The sequence below is a fragment of the Taudactylus pleione genome, unplaced genomic scaffold, assembly GCF_031769625.1.
Source record: "Taudactylus pleione unplaced genomic scaffold, aTauple2 ptg001137l, whole genome shotgun sequence".
Lineage (NCBI taxonomy): Eukaryota > Metazoa > Chordata > Amphibia > Anura > Myobatrachidae > Taudactylus > Taudactylus pleione.
In genome coordinates this window covers 4,488,784-4,509,853 of record NW_028285538.1, presented here as the reverse complement: position 1 = coordinate 4,509,853, position 21,070 = coordinate 4,488,784, and the positions used below count along the sequence as shown (strand labels likewise).

The 21,070-nt window shown below is 39.4% G+C and overlaps 1 protein-coding gene across 19 annotated transcripts in view; it reads left to right on the top strand.

Moving 5' to 3' along the window:
* NEB (nebulin) overlaps positions 1 to 21,070 on the top strand; it is a 203,217-nt gene that overhangs the window by 84,883 nt on the left and 97,264 nt on the right. For all 19 annotated transcript variants that reach the window (XM_088462027.1, XM_088462026.1, XM_088462030.1 and 16 more), the window contains 22 exons: positions 536 to 847; positions 1,834 to 2,037; positions 2,457 to 2,561; positions 6,159 to 6,266; positions 6,456 to 6,767; positions 6,851 to 7,054; positions 7,951 to 8,055; positions 8,154 to 8,261; positions 9,000 to 9,311; positions 9,971 to 10,174; positions 10,274 to 10,378; positions 10,963 to 11,070; positions 11,180 to 11,491; positions 13,019 to 13,222; positions 13,799 to 13,903; positions 14,705 to 14,809; positions 15,276 to 15,587; positions 16,142 to 16,345; positions 16,443 to 16,547; positions 18,085 to 18,189; positions 19,813 to 20,124; positions 20,915 to 21,019. In XM_088462027.1, the coding sequence (XP_088318153.1) occupies positions 536 to 847; positions 1,834 to 2,037; positions 2,457 to 2,561; positions 6,159 to 6,266; positions 6,456 to 6,767; positions 6,851 to 7,054; positions 7,951 to 8,055; positions 8,154 to 8,261; positions 9,000 to 9,311; positions 9,971 to 10,174; positions 10,274 to 10,378; positions 10,963 to 11,070; positions 11,180 to 11,491; positions 13,019 to 13,222; positions 13,799 to 13,903; positions 14,705 to 14,809; positions 15,276 to 15,587; positions 16,142 to 16,345; positions 16,443 to 16,547; positions 18,085 to 18,189; positions 19,813 to 20,124; positions 20,915 to 21,019 (4,056 nt within the window). The remainder of the gene's footprint in view (positions 1 to 535; positions 848 to 1,833; positions 2,038 to 2,456; positions 2,562 to 6,158; positions 6,267 to 6,455; positions 6,768 to 6,850; positions 7,055 to 7,950; positions 8,056 to 8,153; positions 8,262 to 8,999; positions 9,312 to 9,970; positions 10,175 to 10,273; positions 10,379 to 10,962; positions 11,071 to 11,179; positions 11,492 to 13,018; positions 13,223 to 13,798; positions 13,904 to 14,704; positions 14,810 to 15,275; positions 15,588 to 16,141; positions 16,346 to 16,442; positions 16,548 to 18,084; positions 18,190 to 19,812; positions 20,125 to 20,914; positions 21,020 to 21,070) is intronic.

Here is a 21,070-nt window from a genome sequence, read left to right as displayed (position 1 = left end):
AGGGGCATGGCCTCATGGGGAAGGACCAAGTAGAAGATGACATTGCTGGGGATAAAGTAAGAGGAAGCTACAAGTGAGAAAGATTATAAACAGAAAATTTAAAGGCTCGAACAGCGCCCCCTGCCCTGCGGTGCCCTGTGTGGTGGCACAGGTCGCACTACCCTAGTTACGGCCCTGTTGGGAGCTATTGTGTTCTAAATTTGCAAATTTGCAATACACTAAATGCATCGTTTATTAGTGAGCTCAAACGGCAACAGTGTTGTGTGTAGGACAAATTTTGGAGGTGAAACGTAAAACTTTGAGGCTGAATACAGAAAGGGGGGGCAGGGGGGATTTCACAGAACAGCTTTAAAAATTTCACTTATCTCTTTCATTTAATAGAAAATGATCCACAAAATAAAAATACTGGGATATCTCTAAGTCTGGTAGCATATACGACAAAATAAATTATGGATATGTTTGTATGTACATTTCTGTAACATTTTGAACATGTTTAAAAGATATTGATACTTAATTTGGTAATCATATTTTCTAGTATAAGTACAAAACTGGATACCGCAAGCAACAAGGGCACCATATTGGATTCCGCTGTTTGCAGGATGATCCCAAATCCGTATGGGCCATGCACATCGCTAAAATGCAGAGCCAAAGGGAATATCATAAGGACTTTGAGAAATGGAAGACAAAGTTTAATATGCCTGTGGACATGCTGGGAATTAAACTGGCAAAGAACTGCCAGACCTTGGTCAGCGATATTGATTACAAGAGGCGCCTGCACCAATGGACATGCCTGCCAGACCAAAATGACGTCATCCAAGCTAGAAAGGCCTATGATCTCCAGAGTGATGTGAGTATGAACAGGGAAAGGCTAACTGTACAAAGTGCACCTTTATAGAAAGCAGTGTATTGTGCAGACAGTATCATCAAGAAAGTCCACAAAGTTTTCGTCAGCAAATTTGTCAATGCTTTAATAAGATGGATCTACAGCCTACCCATCCCATCACACTCTTCTACCTAATCGGTAATATACAGATACTCATACATCTTACTTCCTAGCGCATTAAACAGCCCTTCTAGCCGTGCCATGCCGTGGTGTGACTCGGTAGCGCAGTTCATCTTTTCATGTGACAAAGTGATGTGAATAGGAAGCACAAGCAGTTTCGGCTGATTAAAATGATATGTGGCATGCCTATGTTCTGTGTGCGACTGCAATAATGTCTGCATGGGAGATGCTACGTTACAGTGTCACAGCCAATGATAAAGGTAACATAGCATTTCATATGCAGATTCACCCGCAGTAGTGCATCCTATTCACATCGCTTTGCGAATAAGATGCATTTAAAGGTAAACTGTTACATGAAAAGACGCTCGTGCTCACGTGTTATGTTTAACATGACTTGTAGCGCACGGAGGTAAGATGTATGTGGAGTGGACACATCTGTAGGCTTATTTTCCATCTTAGTATCTAAACGTTTGTCTCAAATTTGGGACGTTATACACTTTGAAGATTGTTTGTTACTTTTTGGAAAATGGTATAGAGGCTTCCCTGCTGATGTCACTCCAATTCCACTGGCATGTTGTGTTTGAAAAAAATCGGTACAAAGTTGAGAATTATATTTAATGAGTGGATGTCTGATGGCATAGGCAGCAATAGCAACAGCACCATGTACTGTCTGCAACAAGATATTCCAAACAGTTGCAGAGACGTACGACTTGATTTGCAATTATAGTCTCATTTAGAAAAGGGTACAATATGCTTAGTCAGATAACAAATTCCACAGTGACCAAAGGCATTTATTTGTGACTTACAACAATTTATTTTATGGACAACAGAGCTTGTACAAATCAGACCTGCAGTGGCTGAAAGGAACCGGGTGGGTTCCCATTGGCTCGCTGGAAGTTGAAAAGAACAGAAGGGCTGCGAACATTCTAAGCGATAAGAAATATCGCCAGCACCCGGATACTCTGAAGTTCACCAGTGTTACAGATTCTATGGCGATGACTCTTGCAAAAGCCAATGCTGAACTCATGAATAAGGTCAGTGTTAAAAAAAACCTACAGTATGATGTGTTTAGCTGCAACAACAGCCAATTCCCCCTAATCTGTCATTAGCACAGATCATGTATATAGAGATTGTCAGGCCTTACCTGTTCTTTATGGTCTCCCTGACCCTGCAGGTGATGTCACATAAGGCAATGTTGTTTGTATTTTGCTTATATACTTTCTGCCAATGTATCCAATAGCCATAGCATACATGAAAACAGTAAGAATATTTCAGTTATTTAAAGAAAAAAACTCTTCAAAAGGAAATTCTAACTATTACAAAAAAAAGAAAGAATAATTATTTGGTAAGCTGCTTGCAATCATTGTTTGTAATGTGTCAATCGCCTACATTTTGGTGATTATGTTTTGCTGAAAAACTTGACAGTGATTATACAAATATTGGTATTTTATAGCAATTGTACACAGACGCTTGGAACAAGGATAAAACGACAATCCACGTGATGCCGGATACCCCTGAGATTGAACTGGCAAAGGCAAATCGGCTAAATTACAGTGAGGTAGGTTCCAGCGTTAGGAGTGTGCTAGCAGGAGAAGTAAAACAAACAAGAACCGCACTGTTCTTCTCAATATGGGAGGAATTATGTTCTTCTCAATATGTAAGGAATTATGTTCTTCTCATTATTGGAGGAATTATGTTCTTCTCAATATGTAAGGAATTATGTTCTTCTCATTATTGGAGGAATTATGTTCTTCTCATTATGGGAGGCATTATGTTCTTCTCATTATGGGAGGAATTATGTTCTCAGTATGGAAGGAATTATGTTCTTCTCATTATGGGAAGAATTATGTTCTCATTATGGGAGGAATTATGTTCTTTTCAATATGGATGGAATTACGTTTTTCTCAATATGGAAGGAATTATGTTCTTCTCAATATGGGAGGAATTATGTTCTTTTCAATATGGGTGGAATTATGTTCTTCTCAATATGGGATAATTATGTTCTTCTCAATATGGGAGGAATTAGGTTATTCTCAATATGGGAAGAATTATGTTATTCTCAATATGGGAGGAATTATGTTCTTCTCAATATGGAAGGAATTATGTTCTTCTCAATATGGGACAAATTATGTTCTTCTCAATATGGAAGGAATTATGTTCTTCTCAATATGGAAGGAATTATGTTCTTCTCATTATGGGAGGAATTATGTTCTCATTATGGGAGGGATTATGTTCTTCTTATTATGGGAGGAATTATGTTCTTCTCAATATGGAAGGAATTATGTTCTTCTCAATATGGGAGGAATTATGTTCTCAATATGGGAGGAATTATGTTCTTCTCAATATGGGAAAATTATGTTCTTCTCAATATGTAAGGAATTATGTTCTTCTCAATATGGAAGGAATTATATTCTTCTCAATATGGGAGGAATTATGTTCTTCTCATCATGGGAGGAATTATGTTCTTCTCAATATGGAAGGAATTATGTTCTTCTCTATATGGAAAGAATTATGTTCTTCTCAATATGGAAGGAATTATGTTCTTCTCTATATGAAAAGAATTATGTTCTTCTCTATATGGAAACAATTATGTTCTTCTCTATATGGAAGGAATTATGTTCTTCTCAATATGGGAGGAATTATGTTCTTCTCAATTTGGAAGGAATTATGTTCTTCTCAATATGGAAGGAATTATATTCTTCTCAATATGGAAGTAATTACAGTATATTCTTCTCAATATGGAAGGAATTATGGGCCTGATTCAGACCCGGTCGCAAGCGCTGAGCGCTTACAACTGGGTCGATGTTTGCCCACTGGGCATGTGCATGACGGAGCCGGCTCCATCGTGCACATGCGCGAGACCTGGCTAGCGACGGGTGCTTCGTCGCTCTGGGTCTTGCACCAAAGGGGGCGAGCTGTCGATGGTGATTGACAGCTCGCTCCATTTGGTAGGTGGGCAGGGGGGGGTGGCTGGCCAAACGGAGGCGTTCCCGAAGGAACGCCTGCCGTTTGGGGGTGGCCCCACTGACATCATCAGTGATGTCAGTGGGAGAGCTTCCGGCTCTTAGAGCCAGAAGCTCTATGGGGCTTGCGGCCACGAGACCCTACCACAAGGGTCTCGTCGCAAGCCCGATGGTTGCGATGGTCTTGACCATCGCAACCATCAACCTGGCTGCTCGCAATAGCTGTGGGTGGTCACCCACAGCTATGCGAGCAGCCAGGAGGCCGAACAAAAAAAAAAAAAAGCCCTGATTCAGAGCGAGCACTCGTTCAGAGCATCCGTCTCTGAATCAGGCCCTATGTTCTTCTCAATATGGAAGGAATTATGTTCTTCTCAATATGGGAGGAATCATATTCTTCTCAATATGTAAGGGTACTTGGTGGGTGAGGAGACTCAATGACACAGCAGGGCAGATGTATTAACCACTGAAGTGGCATCAGCGCATGTTATGTGTGCTGATACTGCTTCTCCCCATGTATGATTGGGGTGCTGGGCGGTAAATGACAGGCGCTATGCGCCACTGTCATTATTGGCCCCGCTATCTACAAGATAGCAGCGCCGATAGGCAGGGCAATGTATGAATGGTCAATTCGTCTGACCATTCCGCCAGCTGCAGCTATTGATATCGACAGCTGAAGATTGGCGATGCCCTATCCCCACAGCAGGGACAGCGCTGTCTCTGATGCGGTGGCTGCCGGCTCCAGGGCTGCATTCGGGATCTCGCGATGATTGCGAGATCCCGCGCATGCTCAGTGGAGCTTGATGGAAGTGAGACACAGCACATCAGCACTAGGCTGATGCGCTGTGTGCTCTAGCGGGGATCACCGGAGGGGGGACTTATCACTCCCCCGCTCCAGCCAATGAGATGTTAATACATGGTGTTTCCTGCTTCGCCTCGTCTCGTTAAAGAGGCGAAGCGGCACAATAAGTGCCGCTATAATACATCTCCCCCAGGGTTTGGTTTCTACAAACTAAAATACCTGTGAATAAGACAATATTATAAGGCAGCAGTGGGCCAGTGGAACAACATTATGGAGGCAGTCTTAAGGGGTAATTTTACTAAAGTGAGTTTTTAGAAGTGAGTTTTAGAAGAGATGTTGCCCACAGCAACCAATCAGATTCTAGCTATTATCTTCTAGACGGTGCTAGTTAAATGTTAAGTAGAATCTGATTGGTTGCTATGGGCAACACCTCTTCTAAAACACTTCTAAAAACTCACTTTAGTAAAATTACCCCTTAGTATATATGAGATATGCTTGAACTTACCACTCTCTTGGTGAGCCTAGAAAGAGGGATTAAAAAGTTATTTATTACAGGAATTGCTCCTAAAAGAGCATTTGTGTGATGATGGTGGCTGATAGTGTCAACCCCATTACAGTATACTGCGGTGGCTTGTCGTGGTGGGAGGATCCAGGCTGTCAATGCTCCCTTCCCCTGTGTGTACATCCTCACTAACGACAGACACACAGCAGGGAGCTGTTGTCAGCTGATACTGGGAGGCGGAGCTGTCTGGCTATGAGGGAAGTGGAGGTCAGGGGACAGACAGATATCACTGGATAGATGACCATCATTGGAGTCTATCACAAAATAACAGGTACATCAGAAGGGCAGCTGCAGCCAGAGAGTTAGAGCAGAGTGTGGGGACAGCAGTGGCTGCATCTTATAAGATCAGCGGGTGCCTCCAGCAGCACTTAGAAACGGAAGACTCTTACAGAGACCTCCTTCATTTTTGCATCAGGAAGCCTCAGCGGCGCCCTCCAGGTAACGGCACTCTTAGGCAGCTGCCTAAATGTAGCACCGGGCCAGCCCTGATTGCCACCCTTTATATTTGAAAAGAACACCAGTCCAACAGCAAACACCCTTTAACCAGCATTCTTTTGCGAGATTATTCCTTTACATAGAACGGAGCACCGCAGCCGCATCGCGTTTTAAAATTTTTATCGTGATTGGCTGGGGGAATTGTCAGCAACAACTTAAATGTTGCTGCTGTTGAGTTTCAAGCCAATCACAATAACTAATGCAATGCAGAAGCAGGGTGCAATCTCCTTTAATAAATCCTGAACAATCTCATGCAGAATGTTACATTTAAACAAATTCATTTAAACCAGCTCTCTTGTGTCCTTATAATTCTTATTATTGTTTTTCTTACTACAGAAATTGTACAAAATTTCCTTGGAAGAAAGTAAGAAGAAAGGTTATGATTCACGTTCTGATGCAATCGCTATCAAGGCAGCAAAAGCTTCAAGAGATATTATCAGCGATGTGAGTTTTGCAGAATTAAATATTTTCAGATATATCTTTTTGAATTCCATTGTATTGTTTATACTTGTACAAACAATATTGAGAGGTTTTATGTCGATTTATATCGGGATCAAACATCTTCATGCCAGTGGCTGTCACTAATTAGGTCAATGAAAATTCAATAGATAAATTTAGTAATTTGTTTCACAGTACAAATACAAAGCAGCATACCGCAAGCAGCAAGGTCATCATGTTGGATTCAGAAGTCTGCTAGATGATCCCAAATCTGTGTGGGCCATGCATGTCGCCAAGATCCAGAGTGACCGGGTGTACAAGAAGGACTTTGAGAAGTCAAAGACCAAGTATAACAGCCCTGTGGAAATGCTGTCTGTTCTGTTGGCCAAGAACTGCCAGAAACTGGTCAATGACATTGACTACCGTCATCGCCTCCACCAGTGGACATGTCTGCCGGACCAGAATGATGTTATTCAAGCAAGGAAAGCTTATGACCTTCAGAGTGATGTATGTCATATATTCACTAAAAATTATTTTCTGTCCCAGTAAAGTATCTATCTAAATAAGATTTATATTGCCATTGTCCTTAGGCGGTCTACAAATCCGATCTGGAATGGCTCAAAGGCATTGGTTGGGTCCCGGTTGGTTCCTTGGAAGTGATAAAAGCCAAGAAGGCAGGAGAGATTTTGAGTGAGAAGAGCTATCGTCAGAAGCCAGACACTTTGAAATTCACATCCATCCTTGACTCAATGGAGCTGGTTCTTGCAAAGAATAATGCTGATACCATGAATAAAGTAAGTTAACTAATTTCTATCAGAAATAATACAGTTTCCATGGCTTACATTTTAAATAGAGTTATAATAAAATCAGATGCTAACTCTAATAAGTCATAGGTACTTGTAATTTAATGGCTTTAGGATGATGAAAATGGTATACCAGCATCAACTATTGGCCTAAGTCTGACAGTTTCCATCAATGCTCAGGGAAAAAATGTGACTGTCTGCCAAGAAGATAACAACTTTGGTTGAGGCAAAAAAACAAATTAAGTCAAAGGATATAACATTATTTTACACATATATAATTCAAGATAGAGTTAGGGAACATTGGCTCAGAAAACATTTTAGATCTACAAGTCACAGCATTCACTGCCATCAAGGGGGTTGTATGTGAAAAGCCACTGGCTTCTTTGACCAGGCTGGGTAAGAGGTGACGGCAGTCAGGATGCTTGCGGTCAGAATCCCGACAGCGGCATCCTGACAGTCAGAATTCCGACAGAATTAGGTAAGCATCCTACCCCGAAATTCTAATCCTCTCCTAACCCTAACCTACCTTTCTCACAGCCTAACCCTAACCATCTCCTCCCACAGCCCAATCCTAACCCTCCCCCCTTACAGACTAACCTTCCGCCTAGTGCCTAACCCTAACCCCTGATACCAGCCCTCCCCCTAACCCTAATACTTACCATTGGGATGTCAGCAGTCGGGATTCTGGAGTCGGGTTATTGACTGCTGTCGGGCATCTGGCGCTGGTATTCTGACCGCCGACATCCCTTCTGCGGGATGCTGACTACATCCCCTTTGACCTGACCTAAGATTTCCAGATTGAATTCATTGAATGCAATTATAAATATTTATAATGCACCACTTTCATTTGCAACTATCGTAATTAAATTCCCTCCTATGTCTTTTAGCGACTATACACCGGAGCTTGGGACGTTGACAAACGAACCATTCATGTCATGCCAGATACACCAGAGATTATGTTGGCTAAGGCTAACTCTGTAAACATTAGCAAAGTAAGTGTTGCTCTGCAAGGTAATATAATGAATAACTTCTGAATTGCTTGAACTTGTAAAGTTGTGCTACAGAGATGACGGACACTTTCTCCCTGCAGAAACTTTATACCCAAGGTTGGGAAGAGACCATAAAGAAAGGATATGACTCAAAGTCAGATGCCATTGCAATCAAAAGTGCCAAAGCCTCCAGAGACATTGCAAGCGACGTAAGTTCCACATAACAAGAGTTAACTTCTATCTTTCTTTCCAAGCTAATAAAATAAATAAATAAATATATATATATATATACTATATATATTATATACATATACAGTGCTTACAGGTATGACACTATCAAATGGCTTAATTTAGTTGGAACACATTGTATTTTGTCATAGGAAGAATAAAGGGGTATGATCAGAATACTTAGAATCTCACCAGATAATACAATAATGAAAATAGCACTTACGTAACCATACATGTCATCAAAACTAGCTTTTGGGGGGTTTTTTTGTTATAAAACTTTATTTAGGTATACATGTAGTGGGTTCTATAAATACATGTAAATCGCTTATATCGTTGTAATCCAAGGTAATATTTTAGTTTTGTAACTTGAGAAGAAAGATCCAAGTATGTGGAGTGAAGTGGGAAAAGCTAATTACATTTATTGGTTAATATACACATTTACCAACAACAAAAAGTTATGAAAGTAATACAACTATTAAAATAAAAAAAAATTAAATTAAAATCATACAACAAGGAATGTCAGTTATGAATAAAGCAATAACCATCTTACTGTGCCTTATTTGTAATCAGCCATGCCTAATAAAATATTAGCCTGCCGTTAAGTTTACCATCACTCAACACTATAAAACAGATACAACAGTCAATCACATCTTAGACAGCTATGACTAGATATAATATAGTTTAGAAGCTAATTATTAAAATGTTTTACTTTCTTCTAGTACAAATACAAAGCAGCATACCGCAAGCAGCAAGGTCATCATGTTGGGTTCAGAAGTCTGCTGGATGATCCCAAATCCGTGTGGGCCATGCATGTCGCCAAGATCCAGAGTGACCGGGTGTACAAGAAGGACTTTGAGAAGTCAAAGACAAAGTACAATAGCCCCGTGGAAATGCTGTCTGTTCTGTTGGCCAAGAACTGCCAGAAACTAGTCAGTGACATTGACTACCGTCACCACCTCCACCAGTGGACATGTCTGCCAGACCAGAATGATGTTATTCAAGCAAGGAAAGCTTACGACTTGCGCAGTGATGTGAGTCTTGTATCTTGTCATCATTTTACTATTAAGAAAATATATCACCAGTGGAGTGTTTGTAATATAGGTTGTGAGAATAGTTTAGTTCTCTTTGCACAGTTCCATTTATTTTTAGTTAATTCCAAAATTAGAACTAAATAGAGATAGGCCTTAGTGAGATGCCATCAATGAAGGTGGACTTAGAATGAGGCAGTCACTAATATGGGCTATTCCTCCGTTAACTTAATATTGATATTTGTATAACTGCATTAGAAAAATATTGACACTAATTTACATTAGATTACAACAAATATAGAAGCCACTAAATTAGATAATGGAAACCAGATTTTACTAACTCACTCAACAAATCTGCTACCTTAGACCGCTGCCAAGCTGTCAACAACACTACGGGACCATCTCTAGAAACAAGTCTAGATTCCAGTTTGTTACATTTACCAAAATACCCATTGGTATAATGTAACCTATATTTAATGATGCAGAGGTTTAGATGAGGATCATCACTGTGGTTCAGTAATAATTTGTATAAGTCTTTGCTGAGATAAGTTAATTCTTATTAGTAAATATAAATGTGTATTTGATGATGAGCAGAGAAGAATATGAGCGGAATCCACTCTGAATCTATGATTGATGGTCTTTTTTGATTTGTATTTTGCCAGTGGCTATATAAGTCTGATATGGAATGGATCCGTGGCTGTGGATGGATTCCTAATGACTCTCTGGAAGTGAACAAAGTAAAGAAAGCTCAGGAAATCCTTAGTGAGCATCACTACCGTCAGCATCCAGACACCATCAAATTCACCAGCGTCATTGATTCTCCAGAAATTGTTTTAGCCAAACTTAATGCTCAGCAGCTCAGCAAAGTGAGACATTTTTCTTAACAATTCTAGACTTTTTGGCTACTTGGTAATATCCTAAATATCTTCTATTTTTGCCTTTGTTTATAATCTTTTTGTTACTAGAGCATTTACCGAGATGCTTGGGATAAGGAGAAGACCAAATTCAACCTGCCCTCTGACACGCCACAGATGGTACAATCTAAGATCAACGCTGTCAATATTAGCAATGTGAGTACATGGACCTTTATAATTAGTTGCTGGGAGATGAATATAAAATACGCCATGGGGATTATCTAATAGGTTTCGAGCTGAAGGAACCGGTGAGTTTTCGGCGAGCTCACCACTAAATTTAAAGATTCAATCTGTTATAAGGCTGTTTTTTCCTAATAACTGATTGCCTCTTTAAATTTAGTGGCAATCTCGCAAAAATCACGCTGGTTCCTTCATCTCAAGGGCTTATTACATAACCCCCATATCTTCAATAGAGAGAGAGAAAGTATTTGGTAATTGCTAAGGTCTTCAATGATCCTAATGAATGGCCATATATTGGAATATTAACTTATTTTTTTTGCTTCACTTGGTTGTATCACCATTAACTGTCACCAAATATATAACATAAAAGTTTTTCCCACAATCTTTGGCCAAAGCAAGTCTAGCGTGTTTTCCTCTACTTGTATTCCTGTTCTTCAGTGCAGAGTATATTCCAATAATATACTTGGTCTGACACTTTACTGAAGGTTTTATACTATTCCCACAGAACCAGATTAGTTCATATGAAGATCATAAATAAACCAGAGTTTTTTCTGTTACAGAAAAAATACCAGCAAGGCTGGGAGGAGGCTAAGAAGAAAGGATATGATCTAAAAGCTGACGCCATTGCGATCAAGAGCGCCAGAGCATCCAGAGACATTGCTAGTGATGTAAGTTTTACTTATTGAGAATGTAAATGCTCAGAAATCATAACGCTTTGTAATTAGAATATGTAAATATTTATTCTTAATACTTGTTTCTTTTTGGGGTTTTTTGTAGTACAAATATAAAGCAGCATACCGCAAGCAGCAAGGACATCATGTAGGGTTCAGAAGTCTACTGGATGATCCCAAATCCGTGTGGGCCATACATGTCGCCAAGATCCAGAGTGACCGGGTGTACAAGAAGGACTTTGAGAAGTTAAAGACCAAGTATAACAGCCCCGTTGAAATGCTGTCTGTTCTGTTGGCCAAGAACTGCCAGAAATTGGTCAGCGACATTGACTACCGTCATCACCTCCACCAGTGGACATGTCTGCCAGATCAGAATGATGTTATTCAAGCAAGGAAAGCTTACAACTTACAGAGTGATGTACGTTATGTCTCCCACAATTAAGTTTTTAGCATGATGTACTTCAATGTTACATTTCTAGTATGTATATTTATTTTTTCACGTGTGCTAGACTAGATTCTGAACACCATTAAGACTTTTTATCTCATTTTCATCTGTATATCCCATTTTGGAATGGGGGAAGGATAGAAGAACCGGTAGCCAACCAGATCATCAGAATGTTCACAGCAGCATGTAATAAAGGCAATGCCATAATGTGCATTAATGGGAAGAGTTGGACAGATATGGAACTATTTATGTTGCATACTGTTGAGCACAAGAGTTGGCCTACTTTTGCACCAGCAAGGGTTGGAGAAGGTGCATTTAGAGGGACATTTCCTGCTTTGCAGGAGGGCACAAGGCTTTTTGTTTCTCCTCACAAAACAACTTGAATTTTTCCACCATTTTTGGAGGAGCCAGAGATTGGTTGTCATCTTATACCTGCAATGAGATGCTTTTTGCGACATCCGTTAAGGCACTTTTCTAGTTATGGTTTCACCAATATAATAGAAACCATTTAAAATTTTAAAAGTGACCCATGTAATATATATGTCCCACACTGTAATGCAGTGATTCCCAACCTCGGTTCTCAAGGCACACTAACAGTCCTGGTTTTAGTTATATCCATGATTGTGCACAGATGGTTAAATCAAAATAACTGAGGTACTAATTAAGTTACTTGTGCTCAAGTATGGCTATCCCTAAAACCTGGACTGCTGTGTGCCTTGAGGACCCCTGCTGTAATGATTAAGACATAAAAGAAGCTAAAATGATCAGCATTTTGGAACAAACACTGTTGGGTTTAAATTAGAGATGTGCGTGTTCAGTTTTCCTGAAATACGAACACACCTAAACTTAGGGGTTTCATGTCGAATCGAGTCCTAGTTCAGAATCACTTTGGGGTTCCACGTCGAACCGAGTTCCGAGGTTTTGGATTCCATGTAAGCAGGTCCCAAATAGCTGTTTTATAGATTTTTTTATAGATTTTTTTGTATTGATTTTCATTGATTTTTAAGGTATCCAAAACCGAACCAAAACAGAATTTGAACTGAAATACTTAAGAATGGTTTTGCCACAACCAAAACCAAAGCAGGATGAATAATTACTGTAGAACCAAAACATGGGGATCCATGGACTTCAAAGTGACATTTTACTGTTTGCACCAGACACATTTTTAGATGTATCCTCAACCCCACAGTGCTAGTGATAGATTGATTTTCTGGAGGCCGTTCCAAGGACCATGAAGTGGGCATCTTGAAATGTTCTAGGCAGGCAATTAGGCACACCTGCACACATAAAGTAGCATTGTATGTCCGTACTTTCTGCAGATCATAAACACCCCTTAGTGTTTGCTTAATTGGCATAAATTATGTCATGGGTAAAATTCTGATGTGAAGGGTGCCAGGTTACACAATGGTAGTTACTGCAATTTCATCGAACTTTGCTTTATTGTCAACCCTACATGACCCTCCTTTGTACCATCCCTGATGTGTGCCATCTTCTCCACAGTGGCTATATAAGTCTGACATGGAATGGATCCGTGGCTGTGGCTGGTTTCCCAATGACTCCCTGGAAGTGATCAAAGTGAAGAAGGCTCAGGGTATCCTCAGTGACCATCAGTATCGGCAGCATCCAGACACCATCAAATTCACCAGCGTGGTTGATGGTCCTGAAATTGTACTGGCCAAGGCCAACGCTCTTCAACTCAGTGGTGTGAGTAGTAGTTTAGTTCTCTAATTATGGTCTGATCATGAACTTTGAAAGTTATGGCCAACGTCTATTGATCATCACAAAAAAGTTATGTATATTTTAACTTAATGTTCAATTTAAAGTTTAATTTGTAATAAATATATATTTTTTCTTTTGAGTAAATAATTTTACTAGGCAGCTGCACCCAAAACAAGATAAATCAGTGGTGTTAATAACAAAATGTACAAAAATTGTTTAAGGTAGGCCTGCAGAAAAAAAATGTGGTCCTGTCCGGTATATAATTTACTTTCCCAACATTGAAAATCCATATTTAAAAAAAATCTCTATTAATTGATAACATCTAAATTGTAAGAATGTGTACAGTGAGATGGAACCAAGGCAGGTGATGTTTGGATGCCTGAGAAAGGACCTTCTCTACTGCGCTCTAAAACCAGTCCTGAGTACATGAAGTCTTTATATGAATACTTATTTTGGCTATTTCAATTATAATCACTTTCTGGATGTTGTGTTCCCATTATTCAAAGTTTAGGTTAATATACCATAAATATTTCTATGTTTGTGTCTGTTTCTTTTGTTTAGCATCTGTACAGAGATGCATGGGACAAAGAGAAAACAAAATTCAGCCTCCCATCGGACACGCCACAGATGGTCCAGTCCAAGGTCAACGCCGTAAACATCAGCGATGTAAGTCTATCTCAAAGATAAAGAACAACTAATAGAAATAATGAAACGTATCATAGCTAATGACCAGTCTTGGCCTAATTTTTTTCTTGTTGCATTAATGTAACAATATACGGTAACTAAGACTATAGCCACAGAGAAGTAGGAGGGGACATATTAGGTGTAAAATATTTTTAGTGTGTCAGCTGTAATACTAGCAGTGTTTATTTCCTTTGGATCTGCACAATCATATGGATATGTGTCTTATTTAAACCTTACTAACTATGTAACTGTATGCACAGTATTCAAACATACAAAGGCAACAACCTATTTTTCCATCAAAACACTTGTTGATAGATTAATAAACACTTTTCCATGTTTAACGTTATATTTTTATTAATTAAGAACAAATATTTTCCTTAAAAATAAATAGATCTATATGTTTTATCATGCATTATTATATCTCAATTCAAAGGTATTTCATGTATTCTGATTTCTAAGATGTTATATGCTGTTAAGAACCTATTGTTCACATGAATTTACTGTAATTCTTGTTTAAGCTGTATCTAAAGAATATCAGTCATTCTCAGAGTAAGGATATTAAATGCATGTGTCTGTGGAACTCAGAATGTAATGAGGGAAATACGATAATACGAGAAATTTATTTTGTATATATTTTTTAAAATGGAAGTCAGCGTCAGCAGAGACAGAGTGTACAGAAAGGAACCGTGTCCCAGCGGATGGAAAAGTTATGGCATTAGTTGAAAACATTCAAATAAATGAAATGTCTGTGGAGTCTGATTGCTTCTAATTTGTGTCTTACAGAAACTGTACAGGAAAGAATGGGACAAGTCCAAGAATACGTATGATATAAGAGCAGATTCCATCCCAATCCGTAGTGCGAGGGCTTCAAGAGACATCGTCAGTGATGTAAGGCTAATCTAAAATGTGCTTAAAGAATGTATGTTGCAAATTGCAATAGTATAAGTCATTGCATAGATTATTAGCCATATCTCATTCCATTAACAATGGGAATAATGGGATAAATGACGTCGTGCTGAAATGCAAAATAAAACACACTGTCATCCACCTGTGTAAATCACGTATCCACCCATTTTCCAATCAATCGCACACCTTTTGGTATCTTGGAGGTATATTGTTGGCTACAGCATGACAAAGATGTTATGAGTATATAAAATATGTATTACTATATTAGATAAATGTGTGGGTGTGTGGATAGCATTGGCAAGGGTTAGAGAAATTCAGTAATATAACACAACCATAAAAATGCTCCTACGAGAATACAGCATACCTGCCGTAAATGTTGTTTGAACAAAATGTTCTGGTATTGACAAGAGCTTGTTATGATGAGAATGTGCTTATTTTCTGATTGTAGTACAAATATAAAGTTGCCCATGAGAAGCAAAAGGGTCACTACATTGGTGCCCCCACTGCCAAGGACGACCCTAAGCTGATGTGGCTGATTAACTCCGGCAAGCTCCCAAGCGACTTGTTATACAAAAAGAATTATGAAAAAATTAAGACCAAGATTAATATTCCAGTGGATATGGTGTCCATTCAAACAGCCAAGCAAAACCAGGCAGCTGCCAGTGAAATAGATTACCGCCATCACTTGCACCAATGGACATGCCACCCCGATCAGAATGACTGCATTCAGGCCAAGAAAGCATATGAATTGCAGAGTGATGTGAGTATACCAAGAGCTCCTTCTCAAATATTTTATTCAGGATATCAGTCTGTGAAGACCCATGGACGAATAATGTCATGTAATAATTATATATGTATAGTTACTTTTAGAAAACGTGTATATAAATTACCAGAATCAGCAGAGCATTGTAAATGTTTATTGTTTTCAAATATTCTACTTTAATATATTTATTAGCATTACTACCTAAATGTCCTACTCTTGGAAGCTCCTCTCTAATTATATTCCATAGCATAATTGATGCATATCTTATATTAGAGTGGCAGATGAGCTGGGTCTGATTAAGAGGATTATAGTCTTTCCTGGAAGGAGGGGGGATAGCAATAATTGGGCGCTTGGTGCGAAGTGAGAACACTAGTTGCCTTATCTATTTTCTACATCATTCTCATTTCAATACATGCACAACTTTTTGGCAGAGTAGATACATATCAGATAAAAGTGTAGTGCATGGATTACTTTAAATAAGGAACTGATCCACAAGAACAGGTTGCTCACCCTTCAATCTCTGGATGACTGCAATCACTTTGTTGTTCTAGAATATCTACAAGTCTGATCTAGAATGGATTCGTGGATGCGGGTGGATGCCCAATGGATCAGTCGAAGTTAAGAAAGTGAAGTATGCCCAAGATATATTGAATGAACATCTGTACCGCCAACCAGCCAGCAACTTTAAATTTACCAGCATTGTGGATCTTCCATCCGTGGTCCTGGCAAAGGTCAACGCCGACCAAATCAGTGCAGTAGGTTGACTAGACTTAATCAAGGTGGCATTATACTAATGATTTCACAATTTATGACTGTACTGGTCTTGTAACAGGATACATTTCTTTTTTAAAGAGCAAATACAAAGAAGCCTGGGAACAAGACAAGAGGACAATCCACATCATGCCAGATACTCCTGAAATCGAACTGTCAAGATCTAATGCTATAAATGTCAGCGGGGTAAGTGCCTATATGTCTTTCCTTATCCAATAAATGCAACAAAAATGAGGTGCTAAGCTTAAAATTCAAAATAAAACATGTAAAGGTAACCTCCAAATGTGTGACATCATAATGAGGGGCGTGGCTGCCAGCAGCGTGGGAGAAGTTGAGCACCAGGTAGCTCTGCAACCGCTTGCCGCCACGACTAGTGGAAGCTGACTGATCAGGGCGTCCAAAGATCACTCCAGCTGGTGGCTAGACACTCTGCATTCTAAATGTAGGTTCCACAGGGCAACAACAGTGCCACCCCATAGGCCCTGGGTGGCACCACTCGCCCACCGCTATTTACGGCCCTGAGGTTAGGATTCTATGACAGAACAAAAGAGTCTTGAATTTGCTACCTTTTACAGGTTGAGTCTCCGATATCCAAAATGCTTGGGACCAGGGGTATTTTGGATATCGGAATATTCCGTTATTTGGAATATTTGCATTCCATAATGAGATATCTTGGGTATATGACCCAAATCTAAACACAGAATGCATTTATGTTTCATATACACCTTATACACAGCCTGAAGGTAATTTTATACAATATTTTTAATAATTTTGTGGCATAAATAAAGTTTCTGTATGCATGAAATTAATTTATGTTTCATATACACCTTATACACAGAGCATGAAGGTAGTTTTATACAATATTTTTAATAATTCTGTGCCTTAAATAAGTTTGTGTACATTGAACCACCAAAAAGCAAAAGTTTCACTATCTCAGTCATGCTAAAAATATTCCGTATTTCGGAATATTTGGATTTGGGATACTCAACCTGTACTATCTAACTTAGTGTAATCTATTATCCACTCTATTATCCATATTCTGTTATTATAGGTATAATATACCTATAAGAAACTGTGGGTTGGGACTCAAAACATGGATTTATAAGCCATTAGGTGTTGTCCCTATATTCCTAATGCTTGCTACCAACTAACATGCTTATTATGAATCATATTTTGATAGTAAACAAAGCAAACTCATGGACATACTGTTATTTGGATTTTGGATTTAAACCAAAAACAACTGTCTCTTCTCAATGCTTTCCCTCCCCCCTCCCACTAATTTCTAATGGGGCACATACATCTACCATTAATTGGGGCAATTTCCATTCCGCAAATGAGTGGGTCGAGGGATTGTGAAAATCCAACATGTTGGACAATCTTGATTTTCCGATTCTGACCTGCAAATGATCGGAATACACGAATTGGAGATTTTTACCATGTTGTAATTTATCGATTCCCCGAATCAAGTCCACCGATTGGCAGACTGGATCGGCATCGGGGAATCACTGGAAAGATGTATGGGCCACATAAATTGCAGTGGTAGAGATTATTATGCTGAAACCTTAAAATAAGGAACACCAAAAAAATAATCATTTGTAAACTGACAACAAATCTCACCAAATTCCACAAAATGTCTAACTCTCTAAATGTATATGGTAACAATTCTAACTAAAATTGTGATCTCTTGTTTTGTCCTTGTGTAATTCTTATGTTTTCATTTTAGAAACGCTACAGGGAAAATTGGGATAAGGTGAAAATGATCTATGATCTCAAGTCTGATGCTATAGCCATTAAAGCAGCCAAGGCTTCCAGAGAGATTGCAAGTGATGTAAGTACAGCTTGCCAAATGTATGCACTATATAGTACATAAGTGGTGTGAACACCTGCAATATCAACTGCAAATGGGACGTGGTCAATATCCAGACCGCAGGAATTCCGGCAGTCAGAATGGTGACACCGGAAACCAGGCACCTGTCAGAATCCTGACGCCGGCATCCCGACCGCCAGAATCCCGAAGGTAAGTAGCAGGGTTAGGGGGAGGGTTAGGGTTAGTGTTAGGCACCAGGGGGAATGTTAGGGTTAGGCACTAAGGGGGGAGGGTTATGTTTAGGGTTCGGGGACAGGGTGGTTAGGTTTAGGCACTAGTGGGGGAGGGTAGGGTTAGGCACCAGGGGGAGGGTAAGGTTTAAGGCTCGGGGACAGAGAGGTTAGGTTTAGGCACATGGGGGAGGGTAGGGTTAGGCACCAGGGATGGAGGGTTAGGATACTGACCGACAAGTGTCAGTATCCTATCCCTGTCGGGATGCCAGGGTCAGGATTCAGAGCGCCAGGATCCTGAGCACTGGCATCCAGTATCCATCCCCTGCAAAATATACTCCTATATTCGGTGACTAGAGATTTCATAAAGTGACAATATATAGAGAGTATTGCACTCTGTACTATAAATGATATGGCCATAAGAAGTCACAGAAGATTTCTGAGACCCTGTAAAACCACGAGACTGCAGGCTGAATGCTTTTATACAGGTCACAGAAATCGGAGATGACTTGTAATATGCATGTTAATATAAGTGTTTATACGTGTTCTCACTGATTATACGTTATGACATAAGAACTCACCATTTATCACTTGTGTATTATGACAATGTATTACTGATGTTACAAGTTGCTTGTAGGAACAGTTAGGGTTACAAGCGTTTTAGGCATGTGCTGCTACAATGTCTATTCTTATTTATTTGAAGTGGCTGTAGCTCCTATCAAACTATTGTCAATCAAAAGACACAGCAACATGTGCAAAACATGTCTCTATAGGCTCTATTTAACCACAACTTTAATTACCAGCAGCAAATTTTGTTTAGTATCACAGTGATACTAACGAATATGCCTTGGTATTTCACATTAATAACAACTCTGGCGAGGTCCAGCAACATTCCCCTATTCGGCAGCATCCTCCGCCTTGTTGCTGCCAGTGTCGGGCTACTGTATCATGCTCATGCGTGACGGTCAGTCTACACAGGCGCATGACACTTTCATCCAGCGGGGGTTCGGCAGTACCTGGAAGTCTTCGCTGAAGCCAGAAAGGCTGTTGCTGGGTCTCCATTGCCAGCAATGGGGACCGTATAGCTCTCACCATCTATAGTTGACGTAAGTGAAACAGTGATAAACAGTGCTAAACTTAGTCTACTGCTGTTTGTTAAATACTGAAAGAGGCTATTTCTCATTGTTAAATGGGTCCCTATATGTTCCAACGTTCATATATCCAACTTATTTATTTTTATATAATGGAATTCGTATTGATAATATTAATTTCGAACCAGAAATGCAGCTGTTTTGCATCTGTGTTACCATATTCTTCTCGACTGTAGCCACTGCTTGATTGTGTGTTAAGGCCATTACCATAAAACAGATATAATGTTGGCTTGTTGTATTCTTCTTTTCATTACATTCTATAGTATAAATACAAGCTGACCCACGAAAAACAAAAAGGTCATTACGTCGGAACTCCCACCGCTCATGATGATAACAAACTGGCATGGACCCTGAAGGCATCTAAACTTCCCAGTGACCTGTTATACAAGAAAGACTTTGAGAAGACAAAGACAAAGGTGAACCTGCCTGTAGATATGGTGTCCATCCTCTCAGCCAAGCAGTGCCAGACATTGGTCAGCGACATTGATTATCGCCGCTACCTGCACCAGTGGACCTGCCTCCCAGACCAGAATGATGTCATCCAAGCGAGAAAGGCCTATGACCTCCAGAGCGACGTAAGTTTCTGAAGGCTCACATAAATGCATTGTAAAACCTTGTGACTTTTTCAGAGGATCCACCTCAGAGAACCATAACAGTATCGCTAAACTATTGTTAATGCTGAATAGGAACTAAACCAAATCACTTCAAAATCCCATACAAAATATATTCATTGAACGTGATAACTGGATATGTTATACAGATTTACATCAGGTCTACACTCTAAGCATTTGCTGACTGAAGGCTGCCATCATCTCATCATTGAAAGTGGATAGAAAGATGTTAATATCCTTAGAGCAAAGGGAAATCTATGATGAGAGACCTTTTTGGTCTATTTATTTATGTAGCACCATCTTTAATCTGTAACGAGGTCAAACAGCTAAAGGAATCAACTGGGAAATATTAATTGTTTTTACCTTTTAAGAGTGGGGAAGAAAGGACAGTATCACCTGTATTTGAGATACAGGTTGAACGGCCAGGGACCAAGGCTGAGCCTTGTGGGACCGAATCATATGGAGATATTGGGAAGGTGGTTGTCCGAGAAGAAGCATTACCAAATTAAAGCCAAAAATAAGATTTTACTGTAGATCTCAAAAACTTAGTAGTAGTTGATCATGAAAGCATGGGAAATATCTAAGAGATGTATGAATATGTTCATTGAACGTCTACAGAGAGGTCATTAGAAACTTTAATGAGTGCTGTTTCTGTTTAGAACATAGATGAGAACCCTGTCTTTAGTGGTCAATCCCAATCAGAGACTTATTTCAAAAATCTAATCATGCCACATTTTATTTTCTGTACTTGCAGGCTCTCTACAAGTCAGACCTGGAATGGCTGCGTGGAATTGGATGGATGCCAAATGATTCTTATGATGTCAAGAAGGTTAAATTTGCCCAGGAAATCTTGAGCGAGGTACAGTTTATATTATTATTATTATTATTATTATTATTATTATTATTATTA